Consider the following 17861-nt stretch of genomic DNA (forward strand, 5'->3'; position numbering starts at 1 on the left):
GCAGTGCAATGCCCACTGGGGAGAAATTAAAAGCACCCAAAACTTTATGCACATAAGAAAACTACTGTATAAAATGTGGATGAAATCACAAGATTCTCAATTAATAGTTTATGTAAAACCACGTTAAAAAGCACGAAAATACACTTTTCTCTCTGAGTCGCCTTATTTTACTTACTCTTGTCTTTAAGAGCTACTGTTTTCTTTCGCTTAAGTTTTTATCTCTGAATTGATAAGTCATTAAAAGCATACACTTTCGTTTATTGCACATGTTTTTGAATTGTGACTTATTATTGGTTCCTCACAGTTCCTATGACTGCTTACTGGATGATCCATTCAAGCATGACTGGCCACAACTCCCCGAACTTCCTGGCATCAATTATTCGATGGATGAGCAGTGTCGATTTGACTTTGGAGTTGGATACAAAATATGCACATCAGTAAGTGTAGATAAAGAGAGCTTCCTAACTCTAGGCATGTTTGCTGAAACACAGTTTGTATAGAGTTACTTGTCCTATTGTTCAATTGTTCTGTTTCTGTTTTGGTGCAATCATTTGAGCCTCTAGTTCACATACTAGTGTGTGAAATTTGGCTTAATGAACAATGTGGTCTGTGCCATCATGTTATCATATTCACAGTGTCAGTGATGATGACTGATTGTTTGATCAGCTTGTTATTGCCAAATTGCACTGGAATTGAGAAATCCATTAGTCATCTTCTGTGGAATATAATTGACAATTGATTTTCCATTCCTCTCCCATGTATTACGTTGCATTCCTTCTATCCTGTTAGTTCCGTACATTTGACCCTTGCAAACAGCTGTGGTGCAGCCATCCAGACAACCCTTATTTCTGCAAGACTAAAAAGGGTCCACCACTGGACGGCACCGAATGTGCACCCGGCAAGGTAAATCCACCAGCCGTTGTAATATTGATTTTATTTGTTTTTGCTTCCTTAATCAACAATTTTCCTTATTTCTAGTGGTGCTACAAGGGTCACTGCATGTGGAAAAATGCCAACCAGGTTAAGCAGGATGGAGCTTGGGGTTTGTGGACCAAGTATGGTTCATGCTCTCGCTCCTGTGGCACAGGCGTACGCTTCAGGACACGTCAGTGCAACAACCCAGCGTACGTTTCCTTTCACAGAACAATAATATTTCCACATCTGTACAGATTTTTTTCAGCTACAGAACTATTAGCACCCCACCCTTTTAAGATAGTTGGCAAAATAATTATATATATATTAAACATGGGCATTTAAATCAATTAAAATAATATAGTTTTGTTTCTGTTATTTCTTTTCTTCAATATTAACAATATTAACATTTTTCACAAAAATATAAGCATTATTAATATTGCAATCCATAAAAATATATTTACAGAATACATGCATCTAAATTAATCCAGAAATGGCCAAAGGAACAGTGTTCTTGGTTTGAACCCATTGGAAACCTTTTCCACATGAGTCCATATGAGTATCCAAGAGTCCACATGAGCAAACCTGAGAATATTTGGCATAGAGCAGTGCTCACTCTTCAAGTGTCTTAGATTTTTTTTTTCTTTGATATTTTCTCCTGCCAATATTTGCTTGATATGTACTTCTCCAGTAAATATTATATGTTACACATGTTGTTTAAATGTCTAGCAGTCCCACATGTTATTAATATATGATCTATTATATATTTCAATGCAACCCTTAGTACACATATTGTATTATCCTTTTTGTATGCTAATGTTTATTCAGTTTTGGATAGGTATCACTAATTCTGCCTTTGTCTTCTTATTGGTATGATTTTTATGGAAATAAAAACAGACAAATGGGCCCTTAACATAATCAGTCCAAATGTTTTTGTAAAATTTCATTATAATTGTGATAAAAGTGTTAATGTTCCTTATCCTTTCTTTGATTCTGTAAAACAGTCCATCTAATGGTGGTCAGGACTGCCCAGGGGTCAACTATGAGTTCCAGCTGTGCAACACAGATGATTGCCCCAAACACTTTGAGGACTTCAGAGCGCAGCAGTGTCAGCTCCGCAACTCCCACTTTGAGTACCAGAACACCAAACACCACTGGCTCCCATATGAGCATCCAGATTGTAAGTGTACACGCCAGGTTACAGTTTGCATTGTGTATCCTGGACTATAGTAGATACTCTATTATTCTGTACCTTTCTTTATAGTAAAAATCATACTTGAGCCCAGGTTTGTAATTATGCATATTATCTAACGGATGATTATTTGTAAAAACCCTGTGGAAAAACGATAAAGGGGAAATTTCATTTTACTTTTTATCCTGTAATTCATCAGGACAGCTGGGAAGTCCATATTTATCCCTTCTTTCGAAGCTATTTGTACATGGGATTATATTTTTTCGTTTGCTATTACTGTGCAAATACTTATACAAATTCTCATATTTTGCAGTGATGGGAAAAAACTGTTAATATCACAATTTTGAGATTGGGAAGCTTTTTGTGGACCTCCCAAGTGAAAACAGAGAGCTTGATGTGCTACATTGTTTGTTGCTGTTTTAGGAATTGTTAGGACACATGTTATGTAGGAAATTGGCATAGAATCCTAATCATGCAGGTAATGCACTGTGCACGTAGCAGCACACTAAATGCACTACTATCCCTCATACATATGAATTAGTAGAAGGATTGGACAAAAGAGGGATGCGAATATAAACAGAGAAAAAGGAAGTAGGGTTGATTACCTGTTAATCTTATTGTTTTAAATGTTGGGCAATTACCAGTGGTTATGTGGAATTGTGTGCAAATTAGGTGTTAATTAATGGTGGGTCATTAGCACTTTCTGCTGGGTGGGCTCATTATTATAGGTCAACCGATTGATCGGCCAGCCGATTAATTTGGCCGATTTTTAACATGTTTTTTATTAATCGGCATCAGCTAACTATTCTGCAAATTAGGTTGATTATTAGGGCAGGCACATCTGAGACACCAAACCGTGCATGCACATTTTGCGCTTGCATAAGAAAACGCAACTCTCTCATACCAGCAGGTGGCAGTAGTCTGTATTCGACTTTCAAACAGGGAAAACGGAAAAGCCAAAACTGTTACTATTTAAAACAGGCAGCGTTTAAACCTGCCGGGATCATTACTAACAGATCCGTGTAACTTTTTTCAATCATAACTGCTAAGCAAGTGCAAGAATGACAACAAGCAGGTTCTTGTTTTTTTTGTTTTTTTTTACCGTGTTCTTCTTTGCTAAGCTAATTAGCCAATCAGAGATTCATTCTTTCCAACAAGCTCGGCAGCTGATTCGACATACAGAAACAGCTGAGAAACAGTTGATGTCGTCCGACATAAACCAACTGTGCAGAAAATAAAATAAGCCGACCGAAACTCAAAACGCCCAATGCGCGAATTTCCCTGACGGCCGACCATCAGCTTGTTGCTTTAAGTTAACTTATCATTCGTTTTTAAACCAGCCTTATATATTTCATTGGTTAAATATGATGCTGCTTTTGGAGAGAGAATGAGAATAACATTTGGAGAGAGAAAGAGAATGAGAGTAACTTTTTGAACTGCACTGATTTGAGAAGCGTGTGTTGTTCAATACATGTTTAATTTAAGCAATTTTCTGTATAACATTTTAAAAATGTAAAGAAATCAGCATCATATATTGGTTATTGGCTGCCCTGATTTCTAAATATCAGCATCAGCCAGATGCACTTTATTAGACTTCTCTGTGAACCTCACTTGACTGAGCTGCTGCAATACCACTAGTAACTCTTGCGCTTTGTTTTTTCAAAGATGCGTCGATTCCAGGTTCTGAGCATTCAAGCCTTTTGTCTATTTTATTTTCTGCCCTGAAAGTGTGACAAAGAAGCATGACTCAATGCCTGTTGTACAATTTAGACCTTGCTGTGACCAAACAGCATCACAGAGCAGATAATAAAAGTGTATTTTTTACAGCCGCCGAGATTCACGTTTCTTTTGAGATTATGCTATAGTCATGGCCTAGTAGAACAAACAGCTTACAATCCTACCCTGAAATACAGGTGGTTGGGGTATGAAATTTATGAGATGACATAAAATACAAAAATTAGCTGCTCAGGTTTTACAGGATCATGCTACAAAAACACTGACACATAAACGGCTTTGTGTCTGTTTTAAGGACAGCTTCAACTGTGGTGAGCATGGAAATAAGCAAAATACTAGAATTACTGTCACAGAAGGTGTGCGTCACACACGCCGGTGAGGGCACAGATTTAAACAGCAACAAAAGAAAGAAGCAAACACTTAAATGGTTATACTTAGTGTCTTTAATTCACTTCTTTAACTACTGATAAGATAATAATAGGAAAAAGGACAGATGTGACAAAGCAGGAACCTTTAATTAGCTACCCACAGGGGGTCACAATGTGATGATGACGGTACTGGTACTTGGCAAGGAATCAAGCTCACTGGAAATCACCACCAGCTCTAAAGGAAACAGTCCTGGGAATCTAGAGCAAAAACAATTAGCTGTGTTTTAATAGTCCATTGGGCTGCTTTAAACGTGCAAACCCTGGCCATCATTTCTTTGTTATCTCCACAGAAATCAAGCACAGGGTAATAAAAAAAATAAATAAAAAATCAACCAAAAAGACTCCTTGCAGGTGTGAGTTATGCACCTGCAAAAACTGTGGGATCACTTCCCTGAAGTAAATATTGACATCATTTGTGAAGTAAAATTGCTATAAATCTTGTCTGTGCAAATAACAGATGGAGGCAATATCCCAGGAAATTAAATATCATTTTTATTTCATGATTACAAAGGTGAACTATTTAATATTTCTATTTAATATTGTTTGCTCAACAAGAAAAAGACCTTAACATTCTATCACTCTCATGATGTATATCAGCAAACAGACTGTGGCTAGAAATCCAGGGCAGGCCTTGAATTTCACACCTGGGTTTTCAGTGGTGTCCTGAATCACTTCCTAATGCATTCAATTTGACACAACAGCTATTGAAATCATCATCATGTTATACATGAAAGCAAAAAATGACCCCAGGTTTTCAGCGCATTTATTTGCGCATTTCCTTGCATTTTTGTGTATTTCTGTGCTTTTTCATGTATTTTTTTCAGTACATTACGGGTTTCGTGGGGATTTGAAATTAAAATTGTGTGTTTTTGTACGAACACTATGGAAAAGAAAAAGCAAAAGTAGAAATAGTTCATAAAACACTTCACAACTGTTTTGAACTGTTTTGACCGTCCTTTCCTCATGATGTTCAGCTTTTCTTGAAATGTTGAAATTTTGTATAGGGCATTGTAAACCATATACAAGCCTCTGTCAGCCATTGTGGAATGAAAAAACTGCTATTGATGCGTCTGGGAGCTCTAAATAGTGCCCTCTCTGACTTTCCAGTCAAAGGATGTAATTCTATGCTTTTTAGGGTCCTCGAAACAAGCAAATCTCAATCTGACAGGTTGAAGCAACAGCTTCAAGCAACTTGAAATTGAAGCTACCATCACTATGTGACGGCTGAAATTTGATTGAATAGAAACTCCAACGTAAAAATGACACTCGGTGGCGCTGCTCCTTGAAGCAGCAGTGCACCCAAGAAAACATTTGGCAATTAAGAGAATAGTCTATTGGGAATAATTTAATATATATTCATGGACAAAAATACAGTGCCTTGCAAAAGTATTGACCCCCCTTGGCGTTTTTCCTATTTTGTTGCCTTACAACTTGGAATTAAAATTGATTTTTATTTGGATTTCATGTAATGGACATACACAAAATAGTCCAAATTGGTGAAGTGAAATGAAAAAAATAACTTGTTTCAAAAAATTCTAAAAAATAAATAACGGAAAAGTGGTGCGTGCATATGTATTCACCCCCTTTGCTATTAAGCCTCTAAATAAGATCTGGTGCAACCAATTACCTTCAGAAGTCACGTAATTACTTAAATAAAGTCCACCTGTGTGCAATCTAAGTGTCACATGATCTCAGTATATATATATATATATATATATATACACCTGTTCTGAAAGGCCCCAGAGTCTGCAACACCACTAAGCAAGGGGCACCACCAAGCAAGCGGCACCACCAAGCAAGCGGCACCATGAAGACCAAGGAGCTCGCCAAACAGGTCAGGAACAAAGTTGTGGAGAAGTACAGATCAGGGTTGGGTTATAAAAAAATATCCAAAACTTTGAACATCCCACGGAGCACCATTAAAGCCATTATTAAAAAATTGAAAGAATATGGCACCACAACAAACCTGGCAAGAGAGGGCCGCCTACAAAAACTCACGGACCAGGCAAGGAGGGCATTAATCAGAGAGGCAACAAAGAGACCAAAGACAACCCTGAAGGAGCTGCAAAGCTCCACAGCAGAGATTGGAGTATCTGTCCATAGGACCACTTTAAGCCGTACACTCCACAGAGCTGGGCTTTACGGAAGAGTGGCCAGAAAAAGCCATTGCTTAAAGAAACAAATAAGCAAACACGTTTGGTGTTCGCAAAAAGGCATGTGGGAGACTCCCCAAACATATGGAAGAAGGTACTCTGGTCAGATGGGACTAAAATTGAGCTTTTTGCCCATCAAGGAAAACGCTATGTCTGGCACAAACCCGACACCTCTCATCACCCCGAGAACACCATCCCCAGTGAAGCATGGTGGTGGCAGCATCATGCTGTGGGGATGTTTTTCATCAGCAGGGACTGGGAAACTGGTCAGAATTGAAGGAATGATGGATGGCGCTAAATACAGGGAAATTTTTGAGGGAAACCTGTTTCAGTCTTCCACAGATTTGAGACTGGGATGGAGGTTCACCTTCCAGCAGGACAATGACCCTAAGCATACTGCTAAAGCAACACTCGAGTGGTTTATGGGGAAACATTTAAATGTCTTGGAATGGCCTAGTCAAAGCCCAGACCTCAATCCAATTAAGAATCTGTGGTATGACTTAAAGATTGCTGTACACCAGCGGAACCCATCCAGCTTGAAGGAGCTGGAGCAGTTTTGCCTTGAAGAATGGGCAAAATGTGTCAAGCTTATAGATACATACCCCAAGAGACTTGCAGCTGTAATTGCTGCAAAAGGTGGCTCTACAACGTATTGACTTTGGGGCAGAGGTGGGAAGTAACGAAGTACAAATACTTTGTTACTGTACTTAAGTAGATTTTTTCGGTATCAGTACTTTACTCCACTATTTATTTTTCAGACAACTTTTTACTTTTACTCATTACATTTTTGCACAAATATCTGTACTTTTTACTTCTTAAATTTTTAAAACAGACTCGTTACTTTAGTTTTAATCCATTGATTTGGTGAAATATAATTTTTTTATTTTCACTGCGTGCCGATTTCAGCCGAACAACCGATTTCCTATCATTGCGCGTTCAATCCACTGGTGTATAAAGTCCTGACTCTCACTCACCACAGAAGGCAGTAAGAAGTTTGGGGTTAACGTGGATGAGACAGAGGGAGTCAGTGATTGACTGAGAACAGACACATTCCTGATCATCATCATCATCTTTTCTGTGCTTGTGTTCTATATGTGGATCTTCAGCCTGGACACATTCATTAAGTAACAACATTTTTAATTAGTTTTGTATTAATATATATATATATATATATATATATATATATATATATATATATATATATATATATATATACAGTGGAACCCGGTTATGTCGATGTCCAAGGGGGTCGCCAAAAAGCATCGAGGTAACTGATGATCGAGATAAACGAAAATAAATATGGCGGCAATATATTAACATGCTTGAAATTTCTTTATGTACATGATGTGCGTTAATAAACGAGAATGTGCATGCACGTGTTTTTGGAGGATTTTTTACACAACAGCGTTGCCGCGATTTGTTTGATGAAGGCATACTATAAAAATGTACATACGTTTGTTAACAACAAAAGGCATAAGTGCACCTACTAACAGCAGAGATTTACCAGTATACAATACAAACCACCGTCCATTCTCCATACAAACCTTTATTATATTCTCCAACATTATAAACACACAGATCGCTCAAAAAAAAAAAACAGCGGCTGCACAGTGCGTCTCACATTTAGTCCACATGTGGAAAAAATAAAATAAACAGTAACTAAGTTTCTGAAAACTTATGACCATCAGGCTGAAGTAATCCGCACAAACACACAAAGCAAAGTGTCCGAAAAAACTTACGTCCGCGATGCCGAGGGGGAGATAAGCCGAGCGAGAGAGAGAGAGAGAGTTTGTGAATGGAAAAATAGGGAAATTAAAAAATACCGCGACCGGCGGCACGGCGCGAAAAAACCCCGGAAGATCCAAAACCGAACCCGAAACCAAAACGAGGGACAGAAAAGTCTCAAACGTGAACGGCCGAAGGGGGCGTGGCTTTCTCTGAAGCTCTCGGCTTCAACTCCTTACCGAGAGAGCTGTGCTCCTTACGGCGCGTCACTCCTTACCGAGAGCCATGCTCCTTACCCTGCTCGCCGCCGGTAAGGAGCACGGCTCTCGGTGAGCGACGCGCACGCCGGTAAGGAGTTGAAGCCGAGCGCCGCGCTCCCGTTCATCGCATAACATTTAACAAAAACAAAATGCATATGTGCACTTACTAACAGCAGAGATTCACCAGTATACAATACAACACCTGTAGTATCTGTAAGGTTTGATTTTTCCGCCACTTTCGCGAGTTCTTCTGCGGCTGCACAGTGCGGATCGACATAACTGACGTTAAAATTCTAATTTTTCCCCCCTTGTGCTCGAGATATTAGGGTTCGGCGACATAAAAAAAGATATAACCGATAAAAAATGCGTAGAAAAAGCGAGAATTTGGCGGTTCCACTTCAAAAACGTCGACTTAATAGGGTTGTCGAGATAACCGAGGCGAGATAACCGGGTTCCACTGTGTATATATATATATATATATATATATATATATATATATATATATATATATATATATACATACACACACAGTACAGACCAAAAGTTTGGACACACCTTCTCATTCAAAGAGTTTTCTTTATTTTCATGACTATGAAAATTGTAGATTCACACTGAAGGCATCAAAACTATGAATTAACACGTGGAATTATATACATAACAAAAAAGTGTGAAACAACTGAAAATATGTCATATTCTAGGTTCTTCAAAGTAGCCACCTTTTGCTTTGATTACTGCTTTGCACACTCTTGGCATTCTCTTGATGAGCTTCAAGAGGTAGTCACCTGAAATGGTCTTCCAACAGTCTTGAAGGAGTTCCCCGAGAGATGCTTGGCACTTGTTGGCCCTTTTGCCTTTACTCTGCGGTCCAGCTCACCCCAAACCATCTCGATTGGGTTCAGGTCCGGTGACTGTGGAGGTCAGGTCATCTGGCGCAGCACCCCATCAGTCTCCTTCTTGGTCAAATAGCCCTTACACAGCCTGGAGGTGTGTTTGGGGTCATTGTCCTGTTGAAAAATAAATGATGGTCCAACTAAACGCAAACGGATGGAATAGCATGCCGCTGTGGTAGCCATGCTGGTTCAGTATGCCTTCAATTTTAAATAAATCCCCAACAGTGTCACCAGCAAAGCACCCCCACACCATCACACCTGCTCCTCCATGCTTCATGGTGGGAACCAGGCATGTAGAGTCCATCCGTTCACCTTTTCTGCGTCGCACAAAGATACGGTGGTTGGACCAAAGATCTCAAATTTGGACTCATCAGACCAAAGCACAGATTTCCACTGGTCTAAAGTCCATTCCTTGTGTTCTTTAGCCCAAACAAGTCTCTTCTGCTTGTTGCCTTTCTTTAGCAGTGGTTTTCTAGCAGATATTCTACCATGAAGGCCTGATTCAAACAGGCTCCTCTTAACAGTTGTTGTAGAGATGTGTCTGCTGCTAGAACTCTGTGTGCCATTGACCTGGTCTCTAATCTGAGCTGCTGTTAACCTGCGATTTCTGAGGCTGGTGACTCGGATGAACTTATCCTCCGCAGCAGAGGTAACTCTTGGTCTTCCTTTCCTGGGGCGGTCCGCATGTGAGCCAGTTTCTTTGTAGCGCTTGATGGTTTTTGTGACTGCACTTGGGGACACTTTCAAAGTTTTCCCAATTTTTCGGACTGACTGACCTTCATGTCTTAAAGTAATGATGGCCACTCATTTTTCTGTACTTAGCTGCTTTTTTCCTGCCATAATACAAATTCTAACAGTCTATTCAGTAGGACTATCAGCTGTGTATCCACCTGACTTCTGCACAACACAACTGATGGACCCAACCCCATTTATAAGGCAAGAAATCACACTTATTAAACCTGACAGGGCATACCTGTGAAGTGAAAACCATTTCAGGTGACTACCTCTTGAAGCTCATCAAGAGAATGCCAAGAGTGTGCAAAGCAGTAATCAAAGCAAAAGGTGGCTACTTTGAAGAACCTACAATATGACATATGTTCAGTTGTTTCACACTTTTTGTTATGTATATAATTCCACGTGTTAATTCATAGTTTTGATGCCTTCAGTGTGACTCTACAATTTTCATAGTCATGAAAATAAAGAAAACTCTTTGAATGAGAAGGTGTGTTTAAATTATTTTAAACGGCACTAAATTTTTTCCTTTCTTTACTTAGATATAAAATAAATAAATGTATTAATTAATTAATTAATTAATATTTTTAATCAGTAAACTTTTGTTTTATTTATTATTGTAGTCTCAAATCAAACACCACAATCCGCCATGATTCTCACAATTTACCCTCTGGGTGGCGTTTTGTGGGTTTTTCCCTCATAATGGCGACACAAACTTAAATTACTGTCATTATTGATCGTACAGATAAAAACAATACATCATTTAAATCTGTAAAATGTCTATAATTTTATATACTGACTTGACTTGAAGAGGTGCATTTTCTCCGGTATCACCTCATTAACTGTCCATGTGGAAATATAGCAAAGGCTCTAAATGATGTCCACATGTCTCTGCACTGATATAGCCTTTATATTTAATCACTGTAAATATGCTTACATATATATCACATGCTGTACATATAATACATATTTAACACCTCCAAGCTGCCAGTTTTGGGCACCTGAGCAAGCCCTTAACTCACTACTGCTCATTTAGTAAATGAGATCATTAAGAGTCACTCGGGATAAACACTTCCAACAGGAAGTGGCTATATCTCGCTATCTTTGTCTCTCTATTTTCTCTATCTAATTGTCTCTGTGTCTTTTTTAGTAAATGTCTCTGTCTCACTGTATATGTCTCTCTTTTGCTGTCTATTTGTTTCTCACTCTTTCTAAAGCTTTGTCTGTGTCTCTTTGTCTTTGTCTTTGTCTTTCTTGCTTATTTACATGTCTAACAAAGTTTTGAGTTTTGAAGTAATGCCATTAGTGATTTATAATGAAAGACTTCCCTGGTTCGATTCTTACCTCTAGTTTCATATTGAACATTAAAAGAAGTTTTTAAAAACAGAACAATGAAAGATCATTAAAATTGGTTGCTGGCAAATCATGGTATATCAGTGGTGCAGGTGTTGGAGATGTGGTTCTTGTACCTGAGTCACTTCTCATAGACTTCGAGTTACTGAGAGAATGTACAGGAAGGAGAAGTTTTGACCCTCTACCATCATGATCTAAGAGAAAACGCTGGTCTCCTAACTATAGAAAAGCCAAGAGTCCAATAAGCAAAGGCTTGTTTGCCTCTTCTGTGTTGGTGTAATGGTCAGTGAAGTGGTCGCTGCTATCTGACTCACCTGGTTCAATTCCTACCCCTTAGCTTTCCTTTAAATTGTTTAAAAATTTTTAAAAGAACCAAAAAGGTCATAAAAGGTCCTAAAAAGGTCCTAAAAAGGTCCTAAAAATCAGGTTCTAAAAAATCAGGTTCTTGCAGGAGATCCTGTGGCTCAATTGGGAGAGCTTTACCTCTGGGTTGAGAGGTTGCCGGTTCTAAACCCCAGCCAGGGCTCAAAAGTAAGAGTGTGGAAGGTTCCGGTGGCTGTAGTAAGGAAGGTGTCAGAAATGGTGGGTTTGTGGGTTTGGAGGGCGTATCCTGAAGCAGGTGGGCGATATCCGGGCATCTGCCCTCCTGGTGTCTGAGTAGCTGAAATTTCTGCCAAAAACCTATCCTCCTTACTTTTTCTGAGGCTGTGAAGCAGCAGGTCTACACAGCCTTTGTTTACAGTCAACTACCTCATTGCTCACTAGACACTACTTTCCACACAGCTTACCCAGTGTGGGGACAAGCCAGATTCGAACCAGCAACCTCTGAGCTCAGAGGCAAGGCTTTTATCACAAAGCCATCAAGTCCCACAATGCACCTTCTTTTTTTGCGGGGTTTATCGTTTGTTTCAGGTTTAAAAGCAAGCAATTCAGACCAGACAGAAATACAGAAAGCAGGATTCGAACCCTGAACCCCACCAACAGCGAAATACCAGTCTTAACCCACTGAACCATCGGGAAGGACCGGCTGTGATGATTGTTTAGAGCAGGTCTATCTTTTCTTACAACGCATCAACACACGAATATAATGCTAAAGACAGACATAGGAAGCAAACCCATGACGTGACTAGCAGGGACAAAGCAGGAATCGAACCCTGATTCACACCATTAGGAAGGCACCAGCATTAACCCACTGAACCATCAGAAAGGACAAGCCTTTCTCAAGGGCTATCTTTCTTTTTAACCCATCAAAACAAGAATATGAAGATGTAGGAATCAGGAATTTAACCTACCTCATGACTAGCAGACAGAAAGCCAGGTTTGAACCCTGACCACCAACATTAGCAAAGTACCAGCCTTAACCCACTAAGCCATCAGAAAAAAATAGGATGGGAAGCTTGATTAGAGCAGGTCTATCATTCTTTTCAAACCATCAACACAAGAATTTAACGGTAAAGAAAGATGTAGGAAGCGAATACAGATGTATATAGCACAAGTTGAACCCAAATTTTGAATAACAGGAAGAAAGCAGGATTCGAACCATGATCCCCACCACCAGCGAGATACCAACCTTAACCCATTGAACCATTGGTGAGGACAGGCTAGAAAGCTTATTTAGAGCAAGTCTATCTTTCTTTTCAACCCATTAAAAACAAAAATATATCGCTAAAGAAAGATGTAGGAAGTGAATCCTGATCGTGACTGGCAGGCAGAAAGCAGGATTCGAACCCTGAACCCCACCAAAAGCAAGAAACCTGATTTAACCCACTGAACCATCGGGAAGGACCGGCTGCGATGATTGTTTAGAGCAGGTCTATCTTTTCTTACAATGCATCAACACACGAATATAATGCTAAAGACAGACATAGGAAGCAAACCCATGACGTGACTAGCAGGGACAAAGCAGGAACCGAACCCTGATTCACACCATTAGGAAGGCACCAGCATTAACCCACTGAACCATCAGAAAGGACAAGCCTTTCTCAAGGGCTATCTTTCTTTTTAACCCATCAAAACAAGAATATGAAGATATAGGAATCAGGAATTTAACCTACCTCATGACTAGCAGACAGAAAGCCAGGTTTGAACCCTGACCACCAACATTAGCAAAGTACCAGCCTTAACCCACTAAGCCATCAGAAAAAAATAGGATGGGAAGCTTGATTAGAGCAGGTCTATCATTCTTTTCAAACCATCAACACAAGAATTTAACGGTAAAGAAAGATGTCGGAAGCGAATACAGATGTATATAGCACAAGTTGAACCCAAATTTTGAATAACAGGAAGAAAGCAGGATTCGAACCATGATCCCCACCACCAGCGAGATACCAACCTTAACCCATTGAACCATTGGTGAGGACAGGCTAGAAAGCTTATTTAGAGCAAGTCTATCTTTCTTTTTTAACCCATTAAAAACAAAAATATTTTGCTAAAGAAAGATGTAGGAAGTGAATCCTGATCGTGACTGGCAGGCAGAAAGCAGGATTCGAACCCTGAACCCCACCAAAAGCAAGAAACCTGATTTAACCCACTGAACCATCAGGGAAGACAGGCCAGGAAGGTTGTTTAGAGCAGGTCTATCTACCTTTAACCCATCAACGAAATAATTTAAAGCTACAGAAAGATAACCTACATCGCAACTAGCAGGATTCAAACGCTGATCCTCACTATCAGCGAGGCACCAGATTTAACCCACTGAACCATGGAAGAGATCAGACTGGGAAGCATGTTTAGATGAGGCACAAGCCTTAAACCGCTGAGCGACCGCTGCTGAAAAGCATGTGTGCTTTTTGAAGGGTTCATACTTTTGGAGGGTTCATACTCTTGCCAGCGCAGTAAGAAAAAGGCATGTAGGAGTGGCTTTGAAACCTTATCACCAGCGTGGACTATATTAAGGACCATGTTCAGGCACAAGCCTTAACCCACTGAGCTACCACAGAAGTGCCTTTTTTTTGGTGGAGTTTTCTTTCATTAAAGGAAAATCAAGAAATCAATCCAACACAGAAAGGACAGAATTGAAATGTTTTCAGAGGGGACAAGGTCCAGACGTTTTATTTACCAACACAGCAACCAGCTCGACCAGGAATCAAACTCTCAAACTCATCCTTGTGGGGATACTGACATTAACCCACTAGGCTATCTAATCTATCTATCTATCTATCTATCTATCTATCTATCTATCTATCTATATATCTATCTATGACGTGAGGTCCATTTAACAGCTAAAACATGTAGAAGTAATAACTACTTTTTACTTAAGTACATGTCAGAGCCAAGACTTCTTTACTTTCACTTAAGTAAAAAAGTTTAATCAGTACTTCAACTTTTACCAGAGTATTTTAAAACATGAGTATCTTTACTTCTACTTAACTAAAGAATGTGTGTACGTTTGCCACCTCTGCTTTGGGGGGGGGTGAATAGTTATGCACGCTCAAGTTTTCTGTTTTTTTGTCTTATTTCTTGTTTGTTTCACAAGAAAAAATATTTTGCATCTTCAAAGTGGTAGGCATGTTGTGTGAATCAAATGATACAAACCCCAAAAGATCTATTTTAAGTCCAGGTTGTAAGACAACAAAATAGGAAAAACGCCAATACTTTTGCAAGGCACTGTATATTAAAACACAGGTTGATTCAGGGATTCAGCAGAGAATGATGGTCCACCATTGCTAAAACTTTTAATTTGGTCATCTTAATTATTAACAACAAAATGGTTAAGCAGTGCCTTGTACTTTCCTCCAGCCAGCAAGAGATGTCACCTGTACTGCCAGTCAAAGGAGACGAGCGACGTGGCATATATGAAGCAGCTGGTGCACGATGGCACACGGTGCTCCTACAAGGATCCCTACAGCATCTGTGTGCGGGGGGAATGTGTGGTAAGCTTCTGACCGCCTTGCTCTTAAACTTCCCTTCATAATCTACAGCAGTGTAGCTTCAGTTTAGAGGCAAACACCAAAAATCACAAAAAAAAAAAAACGTGATGCAGTTTACAAATAAGTACTGCTGTAAAGATTGGGCTGATTGACGTGGAGGTGGTTCAAGCATTTAATCAATAAGAGACTTTAAAGCAAGTGTCACATGTTAATGTGTGATCTGTTTCTTTGCTCGCATCTTTCTGTCTTTCAGAAAGTGGGCTGTGATAAAGAAATAGGTTCCAACAAGGAGGAAGATAAGTGTGGAGTGTGTGGGGGCGACAACTCCCATTGCAGGACCGTGAAAGGAACCTTTACCCGAACCCCCAAAAAAGCAGGTATGAAGTTTTACTTCTTATTCATGATTTCCCCTGCGTGCACAGTCCCTTGTTCTAGTAATTTGTCCTACAATTTCGGACAAATTTATCACAAAGTGTGTCACACTTCTATTATAGTCACAAGCTAAATTTGTAACATTTGTAACATATACATAATAATAACAGATTTACTTAAAATCTGGAGAATCTGGGGAAATGAGTATTTTATATATATATTTATATATATATATATATATATATATATATATATATATATATATATGTATAATAGGGGTATCAAACGATTAAAATATTTAATTGCGATAAATCGTATGATTGTCATGAGTTAACTTGTGTTCGATCGCAATTTAATCTCATTTAAATAGTATTAATTTAAGTTTCTAAATGTACCCTAAATTAATACTTTTTATACTATTATTATTAATTAATACTTTATTATTAGTGAAACCAAACTTAACATAGAGCATGAATACAAAATCTTCTTGTAAATGTTTTCAAGTAATTATGGTGTTTTAAATCACATAAATCATCAGTACACCAAATGGAATTTTTTATGTTTCCACTCGGACGGTTTTAATTGCCGGTGCGATGTGTACATTGGCGGATTTTGGTGCTTGATTTGAGACTTGGCGCATCATTAAACTAAATGTTTAGTGATAAAAAAAAAAAAAAATTTGTTAGAGTATATATATATATTTTTATATCTGACTAAAGAAAGGACGTTGTGAATAAATGTGTGTAGCATTAAATGTTAGATTAGTTGAATAGATATATTCATTAGATATATTTCTTAATATGTTTAATAAAAAAGGTTAAACTGAAATTAATGTATTAATTAATTTATGCTGCATTAATCACGCACTAATAAAATTATGGCGTTTAAAATTAATTTGCACTACCGTGTTATTAACACAATAATTTTGACAGCCCTATTTTAGTATTTCTTACAACCATTTATTCAATACTATAGAAATGAAACTTGGATACTGTATATTTTAGAGAAGTCAATATGCAGCTTGTATATAAAAAATATATATATATTTCTATTTCTATTTCTATTGTTTCCTTAAGAACAAAATAAAATGGTTGCTAAAATGTGTATACATAGGCTTTAACTTTGGTTTATTATGTGAAGTTAGTGCCTATTTATTATATACTATGCGGATGGGAAATTTATATTGGCTTCTTTTCTATCAATTTTATTTAGAATTTATATTTTAGGTTAAAAAAAATAATGTTGTTTCCTTGAATAACTGCTATTTCACAGGTACATGTCTGGCAAATGCTCTACATAATCTTTGTCTAATTATTAAGTGATTTAAAACATTAATTTTCTGGTTTCTCTGTAACATGAAGGAGTTTTATGCATTGTTCAAAAATTACAAGAGAAGTCATTGGGAACTTATTATTCCACCTCATAATATCATTATATTATTATTTTCTTATAACTGCACAGTCTATTTTATTGTGTTTTATTTCTAACCTGTTTAATCAAGTGTTTCCAACTTTTGAAATAATGTCTTGATGATGTAATGATGTTGCTTCTGTGACAGTTAATTACAAATTGCATGCGAAGGCTTGTCTTATTTGACACAATGCTGTATGTCATAGCATGTTTATTTGATTCAAGAGCATGACTTCTGACTAATGAATGATGTGTCTATGAAATTAACAGGTAATTAAAGACATCTTGTATGATAATTCAATGTGATATGGCATGGTTGACTGCATGAATGTTTTAATGTGAATGTCTACTCACTTTCTTAACAGGAAAAAAATTAAGCAAGAGATGCCAAAAAGATATGCCTTTTTTGGAAAACAAATTCTGCAAGTATTCTGTGTTCCCTAATCTTCTGCTTTCGCCCATTGTAATGCTTTCTTTGCCATTGACTTACTGGGGTAAATGAGGAAATGGTATGCTTATTCAATGCAGTTTCTGTGTGTGCATATTTAATACAGCTAGCATTTTCATGTTTTAGAGTCAATTGCAGCTAAGACATTTTCAGTGCTTTGAAAATGACCCCACAAGCCCCCAAGATTAGAAATGACATGTTATACTGATCTTTTACAAGTTTTTAAAAATTTTTTACCTAGAGTACAATTTTACATTTTGATTCCATTTTATATCTCACCATTGCTGCTGCAGCTTAAAGATCAGCCTACATCGCTTACCATATAAGATCCCTTTATAAGACCCAATATGTTGCTATTGATTTTAAAGCAACATCTGAAGTCA

General features: G+C 38.1%; 1 protein-coding gene across 1 annotated transcript in view; it reads left to right on the top strand.

Annotated features, from left to right (window-relative positions):
* Positions 1–17861, top strand: part of adamts3 (ADAM metallopeptidase with thrombospondin type 1 motif, 3) — an 81799-nt gene that overhangs the window by 49408 nt on the left and 14530 nt on the right. The window contains exons 10-15 of the mRNA XM_046842038.1: positions 305–437; positions 790–903; positions 979–1124; positions 1917–2092; positions 15118–15251; positions 15502–15625. Of these exons, the coding sequence (XP_046697994.1) occupies positions 305–437; positions 790–903; positions 979–1124; positions 1917–2092; positions 15118–15251; positions 15502–15625 (827 nt within the window). The remainder of the gene's footprint in view (positions 1–304; positions 438–789; positions 904–978; positions 1125–1916; positions 2093–15117; positions 15252–15501; positions 15626–17861) is intronic.

This window comes from Silurus meridionalis, chromosome 27 (genome assembly GCF_014805685.1).
Source record: "Silurus meridionalis isolate SWU-2019-XX chromosome 27, ASM1480568v1, whole genome shotgun sequence".
NCBI lineage: Eukaryota > Metazoa > Chordata > Actinopteri > Siluriformes > Siluridae > Silurus > Silurus meridionalis.